Source organism: Coloeus monedula (assembly GCF_965178545.1).
Source record: "Coloeus monedula genome assembly, chromosome: 33".
In the NCBI taxonomy this organism is placed as follows: Eukaryota; Metazoa; Chordata; class Aves; order Passeriformes; family Corvidae; genus Coloeus; species Coloeus monedula.
The window spans coordinates 3,456,049-3,470,466 of NC_138813.1; the positions used below are offsets into that span (position 1 = coordinate 3,456,049).

A 14,418-nucleotide genomic window follows, 5' to 3' on the forward strand; every position below is an offset into this window, starting at 1 on the left:
GCGCTACAAAGGGGGGGTGGAGGGGGGGCGGGGGGGAGGGGTGGGTGGGGGAGGGGCTGTACCGAGGGGGGGGCCCGGTGTTGTACCTAAATTTGGGGTGGGGGTGTCCCCCGTCCCCCCCCCCCGCGGGGGCCAGGACAGAAATAATTAATTAATAATAATATAATAATAATAAAGAGGCATAAAAAGAAAAAAAAAAAGTAAAAAAAAAAAAAACAATGAAAAGAAATAAAATCCGCAAATCCCCCAAATCCTGGGATTTTTAAAAATGGGGAAACGCAACCCCCCCACCGCTTCCCCCCCCCCCCAAAAAAAAGCCCCGCCTGTAGTGTCATGGGCCCCCCCCCCCCAACCCCCCTGCGAGGTCATCGGCCTGGGGGGGCCCCTCCCTCACCGGGGACCCCCCAAAACCCCGCGGGCAGTGGGGGGTGGGTGTTCACCCCCCCCCCCAGATGTTTTGGGGACCCCCCCAGGGGGGTTTGGAGCAGGAGGGGGGGTTAAAGATGTGCCCCCCCGGCTCGGGGAGGGGGCAGTGGCGCCATCAGATGGTGGAGGTTTTGTCTGTCCCGTCTGTGGGGGTGGACATGGGAGGGGTCAGAGGGTCCCCAAAATCCACTGAGACCCCTCTGTGCCCCCCCCCCTCCACATCGGGGAACCCCCAAATTCCTCCCCCCCCCATCCCCTCCCCATCTTGTGCCCCCCCCCCTCAAATTCCTGCCCTTCCCCGTTTCCCCAGCCCACCTTGTCCCCCTCAGCACCCCCCAGATTGTCCCCATCCCCCCCCCGGTGTCCCTATCGCCCCCTGTCCCCCCCCCGTGTCCCCCCCCCCCATTCCACCCCCGTACCCCCCAGCGCGTGCTCGGTCATGCTCAGACACAGCGACTCCAGCGTGGGGTTGATCTCCAGGTCCGTCCCAGGGGGGGGGCACTCTGGGAGGGGGGGGGAGGACAAAAAAAGGGTCGGGGGTGGCCCCAAAATATCCCCCCCCCCACCCCCCCCGGAGTTTGTCCCCAGTCCCGAGGGTCGTGGTTCCCCCCCCCCCGCTTCATTTTGGACTCTCCCCGTTTTTGGGATTCCCTCCCCCCCCAAGTTTTAGAGCCTCTCTCCCCATTTTTGGGTCTCCACCCTTCTTGGGTCCTCCTCCCCATTTTTGGGGTGCTCCCCACCCCTTCCCCCCGCCCCAACCCCACCCCACAGAGATCAACACCAGAAGTTCCCCCCCCCCCCCCCATTTTTGGGGCTCACTCTCTGTTTTTTGGGCTTTTTTGTCATTTTTTCAGACACCACCCCCCCCCATTTTTGGGCCCCCCTCCCCCCTTTCGGGGCCCCCCCGCCCAGTTCCGGGCTCCCTACCCTGGGGGAAGGCGAGCAGGGCTGAGCTGTGCACGGGCAGCGAGTGCGTTCTCTGCACGGCCCCGCGGCTCCCAGGGGACGCCCCCGGGCCCCCCCCAGCCCCAAACCAAAGGCTCTGGGGGCACAACGAGGGGGTCACGGGGGGGGGCAGCACTCCCAGGGTGGGGGGAGCCCCCCCAAAAGGGTCTCCAGGGGCAGAGAGAGACTCCCGACCCCAATAGAACTGAGCAGGGACAGGTGGATGTGCCCCCCCTCCCCCCCCAAATAAAACTCAAAAATTCCCCCCCAAATTCTCCCCCAGATCCTCATCTCCCCACTAAAATCCTTCCCCCAAATTCTCCTCCAAACCTCCCCAAAATACACCCCAGAATCTTCCTCCAAAACCTCCCAAAAACCCTCACCTCTCCCCCAAAACATCTCCCATAGTCCTCCCCACAAAGCCTCATCTCCGCCCCCCAAAATCCTCCCCCAAACCTCCCCCAAATCTTCATCTGCCGCCCAAATCCTCCCCCAAATCCCCATTTCTCCCCAAACCCCTCCCATTACCCCCCCAGACCCACCTGCCGTCCCTGCGTGCCCAAGGGGGGGGCTCCGAGGGGGGGTCTGGGGGCCGGGGCCCCCCCGGGGGGTCCCAGCAGCCCCAGGCGGGCGGGGGGGGGCAGGGCCCGGGGGGGCAGCGCGAAGGGGCGGCCCCCCCCCCGCCGCCCCCCCCCCACAGAGCCAGCTATGGGGAGAGAGTTGGAGCCGAAGGCCCAGCTGAGGGGGGAAACACAGGCGTCAGGGGGGGCTGGGACCCCCAAAACGCCCCCAGAGGGAGCTGAGACCCCTCACTCTCCCCCCAGAATGGATCAGGCCCCCAAAAACCCCCCAGAATGGGTGAGACCCCCCCCAAATTGGGGAGAAAGGGAAATCGGGGAGTGAGGGAGGGAGACTGCTTAGAGCCCCCCCAAATTGGGGAGTGAGGATGGAGACCCCTTTGACCCCTCCCCCAAATTGTGGTGGGAAGAGAAAAAAGGCACCTGGAGGGAAAAGTCCCCCAAATCACCCCAAATCTCCCCAAATTTCAGGGGGTTGGGTGATGCCCTGAGGCCCCCCAGAGTGGGGGTTGTGCAGAACACACGGGCAGCAGTCAGACCCCCCAAAACTGGGCTGGGGGGAGCACCTTGGGGGGGGTCCCAAGCAGCCCCTAAACCCCAACTTGGGCAGAATCGGAGACGGGCGATGGAAATGGGGTTCTGTGGGTTTTTAGGGGGGGTCGCAGTGCCACGGGGGAGCTGCAGCAGCACAGGGGGGGGTCCAGCAGCACGGGGACCCCCCCAGGTACCTTTTGGGGGGCCGGTACCCGGGGGGGCCGTCCAGGGGCCCCTTCTTGGGGAAGGCGCGGAGCAGCTTCAGCACCTGCTGCTTCCAGGACTGGAGCCGCTTCTTCTGTGTCTCCGTGAACGCCTGGGGGGGCCCGGGGGGGTCACGAGGGGGTCTCTGGGGTCGGGGGAAGGGGGACAGAGACCCCCAGGACCCCCCCCACCCCAAGAGTACCTCATGGCTCAGGCACTTCTCAAGCAGCTGGAGGTAACTGGTGATGTTCTCCTCGTCCGGCCGTGACACCAGGAGCTGGGTGCACACTGTGGGGAGGTCAGGGGGCCCAAAAAACCCCCAAAATCACCCCAAAACCGCCCCAAATCCCACCCCAAAACCCTGGGACACCCAGGGAGCTGGGTCCACACTGTGGGTGGGGACAACACACGACACCCCCAAAACAACCCCAGGACCCCCCCCAAGAACCCTGAACCCCTTCTGGAACTCGAACCTTCCCCAAAAAACCCTGGGACCCTTCCTCAAATGCCCCAGGACCCCTCCCCAAATCCTGAACCCTCCCAAATCTGGGCACCCACCCCCCCCCCCCCAGGGCCTCTCCCCAAACCCCGACCCCTCCCAAACCTGGGGACGCCCACTCCAAACCCACCCCTGAGGGGGGGGTCAGGGGCCTCCCGGGATCCCCCCCCACTCACCCTTGCCCATGACGCGCGTGAACTGCCCTGGGATGTCCCCGTCGGGGACGGGCGCCGCGGGGGCCTCGGCGTCGGGGCCGGGGGGGGCCGGGGGGGGCGCGAAGGCGTCGGGGGGGGCCCCGTCAGGGGGCCCAGGGGGAGGGGGCGCAGCCGGGGGGGGCCGGAAGGCCTTGATGGGGGTGACCAGGATCTGCTGCAGCTCCTGCAGCGCCGACCAGAGATTGCCCCCCTCGAGGATGTCCTGGGGGGACACGGCCAGGGCACATCAGGGACACAAACACCCCCCAGCAGGACAGCGGGGACACAGCCCAGGGAGACTGGGGACACTGGGAACCATCCCCCTCCAGCCCCGGGGACACTGGGAACCACCCCAAACCATCCATCAGCGACCCCCTTGGGATACTGGGGACACCCCACACCAGCCCAGTCCCCTCCCAGTGCCTCCCGGTCCCACCCAGTCCCCACCAGTGCCCTCCCAATCCCTTCCCAGTCCCCTCCCAGACCCTCCAAATCCCTCCCCACTGCCCTCCCAGTGCCCCCAGAGACCTTCTCCAGTGCCCTGAGGACGCTCTGCCGCTCCCGCAGCTTTTGGATGCTCAGAGCGATCTTGTGCCGGGCGCCCTTGGTGACGTTCTGGGGGGGACAGAGATGTCACACATCGCTGGGGGGGGGTCATACAGTTTGCGAGGGTGTCATACCCCTCCAGGGAACGTTGGGGACACCCTCCGGGAAGATCTGGATGTTGAGAATCCATACCCAGTAGCCCTGGTGACACTGGGGACATCACAGACCCCCTCCAGATGCCCTAGGGACCACTGGGGACCCTCCCACAGCAGCCCAGTGCCCTCCCAGTGCCCCCCCTGTGCCCACAGGATGCTCCCGCAGCCCCGGGGACCCCGGTGTCCTGTCCCACCACCCTCCGAGTGCCCCCAGTGCCCACCTGTGACTCCAGGTGGTGCTCGGTCAGCGTCATCATCTCCTCGTAGCTCATCTGCGCGAACAGCGCCGCGTACTTGTGCAGCCGCAGGCTCTTCAGCCACGAGGGGACATCTGGGGGGGGCACGGGGGGGCCGTGAGGTGACAACGCCCCTCAGAAACCCCCCGAGCCCCCCCAGAGCCCCCTGCCCACCCTTCATGCCGCTGCCGTCCTCCTGGAAGGAGTTGCGCCCGCCGGGCTCCTCGGTGTGCTCGCTGCCCGACGAGGCCACGCTGCTCTGCGGGGACAGCGGTGCGTGGTCCCCGAACGGTGCCGGGGGGGGGCCCCGGGGGGCTGCGGGGGGGTCCTCGGGCCCCCCCGACCCCGCCCAGTCGCCCCCTGGGCCAGGCTGGGGGCTGCCGGGCACCAGGGCCAGCGAGCGCTTCAGGGGGCTGGGGTGCAGCTGGCACGGCAGGGCTGGGGGGAGAGGGGGGACAGGGTCAGGGGGACACCAGAGACCCCGCCCCAGGCTGTGGGAACCCCCCAGCCCCCTCTCCATGTCCCCCAAGATGCCCCCAACCCCTTTTCCCAAACCCCCACCCCCAGTGACTTCCAGGGTTCCTCTGGCCCTCCCCTCTCTCCCCCAGCCCCTTCCCCCTCATTTGACCCTCACCCACTCCTTCCTGTCCCCCCTCCCCGCTGCTTCCACCCCTCCCACCCTTCCCCCCACTTTTTTCCCCATTCCCCCCTCTTTTTCCCCAATTCCACCCCCTTCTTTCCACTTTCTCCTCCCATTTTTCCACCCTTTTTACTCCCATTCCCCTCCTTTTTACTCCCATTCCCCCCTTTTCCCCCCCGTTATCCGCCGGTACCTCCCGGGGGCTGGAACGGGGGATGTCCGTTCTCCCGGGGCGCTGCGGCCGTGCCCGGGCCGTGCTGCTGCTCTGCCCACGCCCCCCCTCCAGCCGTGCTGCTGCTCCCACTGCCCCCCCCGGGCTCGGGGGGCTCCGGTGGCCACTCGTGGGCCGGCGGCCGGCGCTGGGGTGGGGGTGCAGCTGGGGCCAGGCGCTCCTCCAGATGTCCAAGCCACAGGGCCAGCGCGCTGCGGTCATCGGCCGTGGTGGCCGGGTGGATGAGGGCGTAGGACAGCAGCTGGCGCGACTCCTCCACGCAGCGGTTGCTCTCGATGGCGTCGGCCAGCACCTTCTGCAGCCGCTTCATGTACTCGGCCTTGGCCGCTGCGTTGCCCGGCTGCAGCAGCGGCAGGTGGGCCAGCAGCAGGGCCACCGCAGCTTCGGCCGGCTCCTGCGGCCACTGCGAGATGGCAGCTGCGGACAGAGGGACAAACAGGGTCACACACGTGGTCAGCAGGGTCACTGCAGCCTCAGCCGCTCCTGCGGCCGCTGACAGACGGCAAACGGGACAGGGGACACACAGGGCCGGGAACTGGGGACCCCTGGGACACAAGAACCCCTGTAACACCCTCCACAACCCCAAAACCCCCCAGCCAACCCCCCAGAATCCCATGAGGACGTCCAGACCCACCTGTAACCCCCTTGAGGACGCCCCTCCCCGCCCCCCAGGCCCCTCACCGGCGCTGTTGGCCTCGGCCTCGAGCAAGTGGATGTCGGGGCAGTCGGCCAGCGAGTGCTCGAGGCAGAGCTGCAGGAAGCGCGCCTGGGTGCGGGTGACGCGCTTGAGCAGCGCCAGCAGTGCCACCGTCTGCTCGCACTCGCTCCAGCCCCGGAACCAGCCGGCCACGATCCCCACCTGGTCCCGGAACATCATGGCTGGGATGGGGACAGTGGGGACAGGGGGCAGAGGGGAGGCGGCCCTGCCCCCCCTCACGTGGCGGGGGGGCCCCCCCGGGCCGGGCAGCGCATGGGGGGTGCGGACGGGGGGTGCCGAGGGGCCCCCCCGGGCTGGGAGCGCGGGGGAGGGTCCGGAGGGTCCTGTAGAGAGAGGGGACGGGGGGGTCAGGGCGCGGCAGCTCCCGCAGGGACCCCCACCCCGTGGTGACAGGGACACCCCTGCGGGGACAGGGATCCCTAAAAGGGACCAGGGACCCCCAAAAGGGACCAAGGACCCCCAAAACGGCCTCACCCCCACGAAGAACAAGGACCCTCCCTCAGGGACAGGGGCCCTCCTCCACCAGGGGACAAGGAACCGCTAAAAGGGATCAGGGACCGCCCCCAAGGGGCCCCCCTCAAAATGTACAAGGACCCCTCATGGTGACAGGGACCCCCAAAAAGGACCAGGGACCCCCCCGTCAAACACAGGGATCCCCCGTGATCGCAGGGACCCCACAGGGGCACAGGAACCCCTCGGTGTCCGCCCACCGGGACAGGGCTCCCCCGCCCCCCTCAGGACGCCCCTTCCCCCCTTCCCTGCCCATCCCCGTTCTCCTCTCAGCGCGGGGGGGGGGGGAGAAGGGGGCGCAGGCCCGGCGGGGCCGGGGCCGGTTCCAGGCGCTGGGGCCGGGCCGGGGAAAGGCCACGGAAGGCCCAGGGAGCCCGGGGGAGGCCTGGAGGGCGTGGGGGGTCCCGTCCCGGGGGTGTCGGGCAGGATCCGCACGGGCCCGGGGGGTCCCGGGGGTCGCGGCCGCCCCTCACTCACCGCCGCCACCGCCGCCGCCGCCGCCGCCGCGCAACGTCAGCGCGCACGACACGCACGCTGCGCCGCTGCGTCACGGCGCCGCCGCCAATGGGCCAATGGGAGGGCGGGGCGGGGCGGGAGGGGGCCCCTGAGGCCTCGCCCACTACGCGCGGCGGCCAATGGACGACCCCGCGCGGGCGCGCGCGCGGTGGGGGCGGGGCCTCGGGTACGCGGCGCTGGGCCCGCCCCTCGCGATGGACACGCCCCCTCCGGTGAACTGTCAATCAAGAGGCCACGCCCGTCCACTGGCCACGCCCCGAGGCCTCGCGCTGCCCGCGCCGGGGGCGGGGCCTGAGAGCCCCGCGGACCCTCCCCAGTGCCCCCCAGTGTCCCCCAGTGTCCCCAGTGCCCCCAGTGCCCCCCCAGTGTCCCCCAGTGTTCCCTCAGTGAGCCCCAGTGTCCCGCAGTGCGCCCCAGTGTCCCTCCCCAGTGCCCCCCCACTGTCCCCCCACTGTCCCCCAGTGTCCCCTCAGTGCCCCCAGTGCCGCCCCAGTGTCCCCCAGTGTCCCCCCAGTGCCCCCCCAGTGTCCCCCAGTGCGCCCCAGTGCCCCCCAGTGCCCCCCCAGTGCCCCCCCAGTGTCCCCCAGTGAGCCCCAGTGTCCCCAGTGTCCCCTCAGTGCCCCCCCAGTGTCCCCCAGTGTCCCCCAGTGCCCCCCCAGTGTCCCTCAGTGCCCCCCAGTGTCCCCCAGTGTCCTCCAGTGTCCCCCCAGTGAGCCCCAGTGTCCCCCAGTGCCCCCCCAGTGTCTCCCAGTGCCCCCCAGTGTCCTCTAGTGTCCCCTCAGTGTCCCCCAGTGCCCCCCCAGTGTCCCCCAGTGTTCCCTCAGTGCGCCCCAGTGCCCCCCAGTGCCCCCCAGTGCCCCCCCAGTGTCCCCCAGTGTTCCCCCAGTGTCCCCAGGTGTCCCCCAGTGTTCCCCCAGTGCCGTCCCAGTGCGTCACAATACCCCCAGTGCGCCCCGGTACCCCCCAATGTCTTCAGTGTCCCCCCACTGTCTCCCAGTGTCCCCAGCGTTCCTCCGGTGCGTCCCAGCGTCTCCAGTGTCCCTTCTGTCCATGCGTCCATCCTTGTGTGCGTGCATCTGTCCGTGTGTCTGTGTGTCTGTGTATCTGTATGTCCGTGTGTCCATCTGTCCGTGTGTTCATCTGTCCGTGTGTCCCGTGTGTCCGTGTATGTGTGTCCGTGTGTCCATCTGTCCGTGTGTCCCGTGTGTCTGTGTATCTGTGTGTCCGTGTGTCCATCTGTCCGTGTGTCCATGTGTCCGTGTGTCCCGTGTGTCCGTGTATGTGTGTCCGTGTGTCCATCTGTCTGTGTGTCCGTCTGTCCATGGGAAGGGCGCGGGGGGTGGCAGGGAGGGTCTGGGGGGACAGGACAAAGGGGCTGGGGGAGAACTGGGGGGCACGGGGAGGGGTCCCACAGACTGGTGGGGTCTGAAGGGGCCGCGTGTCCATGGGTCCGTCCGTGGGTGCGTTCGTGGGTCTGTCCCTGTGTCCATCCGTGTGTCCCTGGCTCTGTCCATGTGTCCATCTCTGTGTCCGTGGGTCCTCCCATGCGTCTGTCCGTGCGTCCCTGGGTACATCCCTGTGTCCGTGTGTCCATCCCTGTGTCCATTCCTCCGTCCGTGTCCCCGTGTCCATCTCTCCGTCCCGCGGCCCCGCCCCGCCGGCCCCGCCCCGGCCCCGCCCGGCCCCGCCCCGCCGGTTCTGCGGCTCCGAGCGGCGGCCGCGGCCTCTCCGGGGCCTCTCCGGGGCGGCGGCTCCGGGGCTGCTCCGGGACCCTCCGCACCCCCGGCACCCCCGGCACCCCCGGCACCACCAGCCCGGCAGCGGCTCCCCGGATCCATCCCCGGATCCATCCCCGCGCATCCCGGTTCCCATCCCCGTTCCCATCCCCGCATCCCGGATCCATCCCCGCCTCCCGCTCCCTCCATCCCGGTTCCCATCCCGGTTCGCATCCAGGTGTCCCCCGCCCCATCCCGGTCCCCTCTTCCCCCCCCGCCCCAATCCCATCCCGGTATCCCGGTGATTCCCGACATCGCTCCCCATCGCTCCTCCCCATCCCCGGTGCCGCCGGGCCCGGTGCCCCCCCCCGCCCCAATTCCCGGTTTCCCCCCCCCCATTCCAGGTTCCTCCCCCCATTCCCGGTGTCCCTCCTGATGCCCACCCGGTAGGGCGAGGCCCGGCCCCCCCGCCCCCCCTCCCCGGATCAGCGATGGGAGCGTCCGTGGGCTGAGCCCTCCCAGGTATGGCCGGGTAGGGTGGGAGAGCTGGGATGGGGTGGGATGTACTGGGCTGTACTGGGATGTACTGGGTCTGCATTGGCCTGTACTGGGCCATACTGGGCTGTGCTGGGCCACACTGGGCTCTTGGGCTGTGCTGGGATGTACTGGGCCATGCTGGGATGTACTGGGTTATACTGGGCTGTACTGGGCCATGCCGGGATGTACTGGGCCATGCTGGGATGTACTGGGTTATACTGGGCTGTGCTGGGCCGTGCTGGGATGTGCTGGGTTATACTGGGCTGTGCTGGGCCATGCTGGGATGTGCTGGGTTATACTGGGCTGTACTGGGCCATGCCGGGATGTACTGAGTTATAGTGGGCTATGCTGGGCCATGCTGGGATGTGCTGGGCCATGCTGGGATGTGCTGGGCCATGCTGGGACGTACTGGGTTATACTGGGCTGTGCTGGGCCGTGCTGGGATGTGCTGGGTTATACTGGGCTGTGCTGGGCCATGCTGGGATGTGTTGGGCCATGCTGGGATGTACTGGGTTATACTGGGCTGTACTGGGCCATGCTGGGATGTGCTGGGTTATACTGGGCTGTGCTGGGCCATGCCGGGATGTGCTGGGCCATGCTGGGATGTACTGGGTTACACTGGGCTGTGCTGGGCCATGCTGGGATGTACTGGGTTACACTGGGCTGTGCTGGGCCATGCTGGTGTGTGCTGGGCCACGCTGGGATGTACTGGGCCATGCTGGGATGTACTGGGTTACACTGGGCTGTGCTGGGCCATGCTGGTGTGTGCTGGGCCACGCTGGGATGTACTGGGTTACACTGGGCTGTACTGGGCCACGCTGGTGTGTGCTGGGCCACGCTGGGATGTACTGGGTTACACTGGGCTGTGCTGGGCCATGCTGGTGTGTGCTGGGCCACGCTGGGATGTACTGGGCCATGCTGGGATGTACTGGGTTACACTGGGCTGTGCTGGGCCACGCTGGTGTGTGCTGGGCCACGCTGGGATGTACTGGGTTACACTGGGCTGTGCTGGGCCACGCTGGGATGTACTGGGTTACACTGGGCTGTGCTGGGCCATGCTGGTGTGTGCTGGGCCACGCTGGTGTGTGCTGGGCCACGCTGGGATGTACTGGGCCATGGTGGGCCATGCTGGGATGTACTGGGCTGTACTGGACTGTACTGGGCTGTGCTGGGATGTACTGGGCCATGCTGGAATATGCCAGTCTTTACTGGGTGGTGCTGTACCATACTGGTCTGGACTGGGTCTATACTGGGCTGTGCTTTCCCATACTGGTCCATGCCAGGCTGCAGTGGGCCATACCAGGGCTTACTGGGTTGTGCTGGATCATTCTGGTCTATACTGGGCTGTATTGCTTTATAATGGGCTGTGCTGGTCCATATTACAGGCCTATACTGGTTTGTACTCGTCCTTGCTGGGCTGTGCAGCCTGGATTGTCTCTGTACTGGCTCCTACTGGGCCATACTGGGCTGTGCTGGGCCACTTTAGCTTGGAATGAACACGGTGGGGTGTGCACAGGGGATACTGGGCTGAAGTGGGCTGGACTGGACTGGGATTTGGCTGTACTGGGATGTGTGGAGCAGTGCGGGGCTGTACTGGACCGTACTGGGCTGTGTGCTGCCTGACTGTTCTGGACTGGTCCATACTGGTGAATGTGAATCTGTACTGGTCTGTACTGGTTTATACTGGTGAATATGGATCTATAGTGGTCTGTACTGATGGATATGCAATCTGTACTGGTCCATACTGGTCCGTATTGGCCTGTCCCCTGTCCTCACAGGCCCCGCGGCGACGCCCGGACGGGACCAACATGGAGCCCTGAGAGGAGGTAATGGGATCACTGGGACAACTGGAAGCTCACTGGAGCTCACCGGGATCACTGGGGTCACTGGGACCTCACTGGGGTCATTGGGATCACTGGGATCTCCTGGGATCTCACGGCGTGTTGTGGGATCTCATGGGACAAACAGGATCCGATGGGATCCCTGGGATCCCCTGGAATCCCGCAGGGGTACGCAGGATCTCACGGTGGTCAGTGGCATCCCGGGTGACGGGATGGGATCCAGGGAGATCTGCTGGGATCTGGTGGGGTCTGACAGCATCCGATGGGATACAGCGGCTTCTGTTGGGATCCCATGGGGCCCGGTGCTGGGATCTGCTGGGATCTTTCTGGATCTGTCGGGCTCCACCACCCCCCTTGTCCCCCCTGCAGGCGCGGCCGTGGGGATGGCGAAGCTGCTGGTGCCGCTGGTGGTGCTGGGGGCCGTGTCCGGCGCGGGGGTCCCGGTGTCGCCGCCGTCGCCGCGGTGTCCCCCGCGTTGCCTGTGCCCCGCGGCCGCGCCCAGCCCGACCCTGCTGTGCGCCCGCACGGGGCTGCTGGCGGTGCCGCCCAGCCTGGACCGCGGCGCCGTGGAGCTGCGCCTGGCCGACAACTTCATCGGCGCCGTGGGCCGCTCCGACTTCGCCAACATGAGCAGCCTGGTGCACCTGACGTTGTCGCGGAACGGGCTCCGCCGCCTCGCCCCCGGCGCCTTCGCCGACCTGCGCGCGCTGCGGGCGCTGCACCTGGACGGGAACCGGCTGCCGGCGCTGAGCGGGCCGCAGCTGCGCGGGCTGGCCAGCCTGCGCCACCTCATCCTGGCCAACAACCAGCTGGCCGCCATCGACGCTGCCGCCTTCGCCGCCTTCGCCGCCACCGTGGAGGACCTAGACCTGTCGCACAACAACCTCCCGGCGCTGCCCTGGGACGCTGTGGCCGCCATGGGCAGCCTGGCCACGCTGACGCTGGACCACAACCTGCTGGAGCGGGTGCCGGCCGGCGCCGTGGCGCGGCTGCCGCGCCTGGCCAGGCTGGACCTCACGGCCAACCGGCTGCGGGCGCTGCCGCCGGTGCCGGGGCCGCCGGGGCCGGCGCTGGCGGCCGGGGGGAACCCCCTGCACTGCAACTGCGAATTGCTGTGGCTGCGCCGCGTGGCCCAGCCGGGCCGCCTGGAGACCTGCGCGACACCGGCGCCGCTGGCCGGGCGGCTGCTGGGTGCCGTGCCCGAGGAGGAGCTGACCTGCCGGGCCCCCGCTGTCACCGCCGCGGCCGCGCACCCGCCCGCGGTCACCGAGGGGCAGCCGCTGCGCCTGGGCTGCGCCGCCGTCGGGGACCCGCCGCCCGCGCTGCACTGGCTGGGCCCCGACGGGCGTGTGGTGCAGAACGGCTCCCGGCGCTTGGTGGGCGCCGACGGCTCCCTGGAGCTCCGCGTGGCCACGCTGAGGGACCACGGCGGCTTCACCTGCGTGGCCGCCAACGCCGCGGGCGAGGCGGCCGCGCGTGTCGACGTTGTGGTGGTGCCGCTGCCGGTGCCGCGGGGACGGGATGGGGATGGCGATGCAGCGGCCGCCGAGGCAGGGCCCGGCCCCTCGGATATGGCCCAGGCGGGCGGCAATGACACCTGGGGGGGGCCTGGGGAGCGGCGGGTGGTGGCAGCGGAGGTGACGGGGTCCTCGGCGCGCATCCGGTGGCTGCCACAGCGCCACGTGCCCGGCGTGCGCATGGTGCAGATCCAGTACAACAGCTCAGCCGACGACGCCCTCGTCTACAGGTGGGGGCCGGGGGTATGTCCCTGGGGGGGCTGGGGGGCCTTGGGGCGGGCCTTGGAAGGGTCTCTGGGAGGTTCCGGTGGGGCTTGGGAGGTTCTGTGGGGCTCCAGGGTGGTCTGGGGGGGCTCTGGGGGGTCCTGGGGGCTCCGGGGGGAGCTCAAGTGGGTTTGGGACAGTGCTGGGGGGGGGCTCGGGGGGTCTTGGGAAGGCTCTCTGGGTCTTGGAGGCTTCTGGGGAAGGTGTTCGGGTGTGTATTGGGGGGTCCTGGGGTGCCTCTGAGGGGATGTGGGGGATATCAAGGGAATTCTGGACATCAGGGGGGTCCCTGGGGAGGGCCTAGGGGCACTCGGGGGGTGCTGGGGGTCTCTGGAGAATCTTTGAGGTGTTTGGGGGAGGGATTGAGGAAATCCTTGGGGGATCCTGGGGGTCTCTGGTGTCTTTGAAATCTCCTGGGCGGGATTTCGTCTTCCTGCGGGGGGGTGAAAGGGGAGTGCCGGGGTCTCGCCCCCCCCCCGACTCCCCATCGCCCCCTCCCCAGGTTGTTACCCCCCTCCAGCCGCACCTTCGTGCTGCGGGACTTGGCCCCCGGGCGCCTGTACGAGCTCTGCGTGTCCGCGCTGCGCGTGGTCGGGGACCCCCCCGCCGCCCCCCGCTCGCTCGGCTGCGTCTCCTTCGCCACGGCCGCCGCCCCCCCGGGCTGCGCCGCGCCCCCCCGGCCCCACTTCTTGGGGGGCACCGTCATCATCGTCATCGGCGCCGCCATCGCCGCCTCCGTGCTCGTCTTTATCCTCATCCTCACGGCGCGCTGGAAGGCGGCGGGGGCGCGGCGCCCCCCGCCCGCGCTCACCAGCGTCTGCTCGCAGACCAACGGCGGTCCCCGGCCAGCCGAGACCCCCGAGCTGCCCCCGCTGCCTCCGCTGCCCCCGCCCGCGGGCGGGGGTCCCGCGGCGGGGGGGGCGCGGGGGTTGTTCCCCAGCCACAGCTACCCCCGGCGGGCGCGGCCCCGGCGCCACGGGTCCCTGCCGCGGCTGGACGCGCCCGAGGGGAGCCCCCTGGGGCCCCCCCTGCGCCCCTCGTTCGGCAGCACCCACTGGATGCTGGAGAGCACGGTGTGAACGGGGAGACGATGGGAATACCCCCCCCCCCCCCAGACCCTCTCTTGGGACCCTTCTTCGGCAGCACTCACTGGGACCTCCCCCGGGACCCCCCTTCGGCGGCTCCCCCGGGTGGTTCCGGGCGACCAAACGCAGCCCGGGCGGCTCTTGTGGGGGGGCGTCCTGGGAGTGCCCAGGTTCGCCCGGGTGCTCTCCCGGACCCATTCGGGATCCCCCGTGGGTGCCACCAGGTGCCATTGGGACTCCCCCAGGTGTCCCCCCCCCCATCCCCCCGCCCTGGGGGTACCTGTATGCAAATCTTTCCCCCCGAAAAATCCGCGTGGGGACCCCCGACATGTGCGGGCACCGCGACAGGGGCCGCCCCCGCAACAGGGACTCACGCGCGTGGCGTGTCCGGAAACCTGTGGCCTCCCCGCCCCCAAAAGCAGGACACTCGCCCGGGACTCGCGTGCCCCCACCCCCCACGCGTGCTCCCCCGCCCCGAGATGCGCACTTGGGACTTGTGTGTGCGCCCCAACATTTGTGTGGCCCC

The 14,418-nt window shown here is 68.7% G+C and overlaps 2 protein-coding genes across 3 annotated transcripts; one reads left to right on the plus strand and one right to left on the minus strand.

The window, feature by feature from the left end:
- Positions 1-3: 3 nt before the first annotated feature.
- SAMD4B (sterile alpha motif domain containing 4B) lies at positions 4-6,930 on the minus strand. 2 transcript variants are annotated; one of them, XM_082299747.1, is made up of 13 exons: positions 6,895-6,930; positions 5,871-6,230; positions 5,151-5,606; positions 4,492-4,755; positions 4,303-4,412; positions 3,909-3,995; positions 3,363-3,603; positions 2,890-2,975; positions 2,678-2,799; positions 1,914-2,109; positions 1,354-1,468; positions 846-929; positions 4-570 (listed from the first exon to the last, which is right to left on the minus strand). In XM_082299747.1, the coding sequence occupies exons 2-13, from the start codon at positions 6,064-6,066 to the stop codon at positions 542-544; spliced, it is 1,986 nt and encodes a 661-aa protein (XP_082155873.1). In that variant the 5' UTR covers positions 6,067-6,230; positions 6,895-6,930; the 3' UTR covers positions 4-541. The 2 variants fall into 2 exon arrangements, with proteins under 2 accessions (XP_082155873.1, XP_082155874.1); XM_082299748.1 differs by lacking the exon at positions 1,354-1,468.
- A 4,479-nt stretch (positions 6,931-11,409) lies between these two features.
- Positions 11,410-13,886, plus strand: LRFN1 (leucine rich repeat and fibronectin type III domain containing 1; the record flags this gene model as incomplete). Its single annotated transcript, XM_082299690.1, has 2 exons — positions 11,410-12,773; positions 13,310-13,886. The coding sequence occupies 2 exons, from the start codon at positions 11,410-11,412 to the stop codon at positions 13,884-13,886; spliced, it is 1,941 nt and encodes a 646-aa protein (XP_082155816.1).
- Between the last annotated feature and the right edge of the window lie 532 nt (positions 13,887-14,418).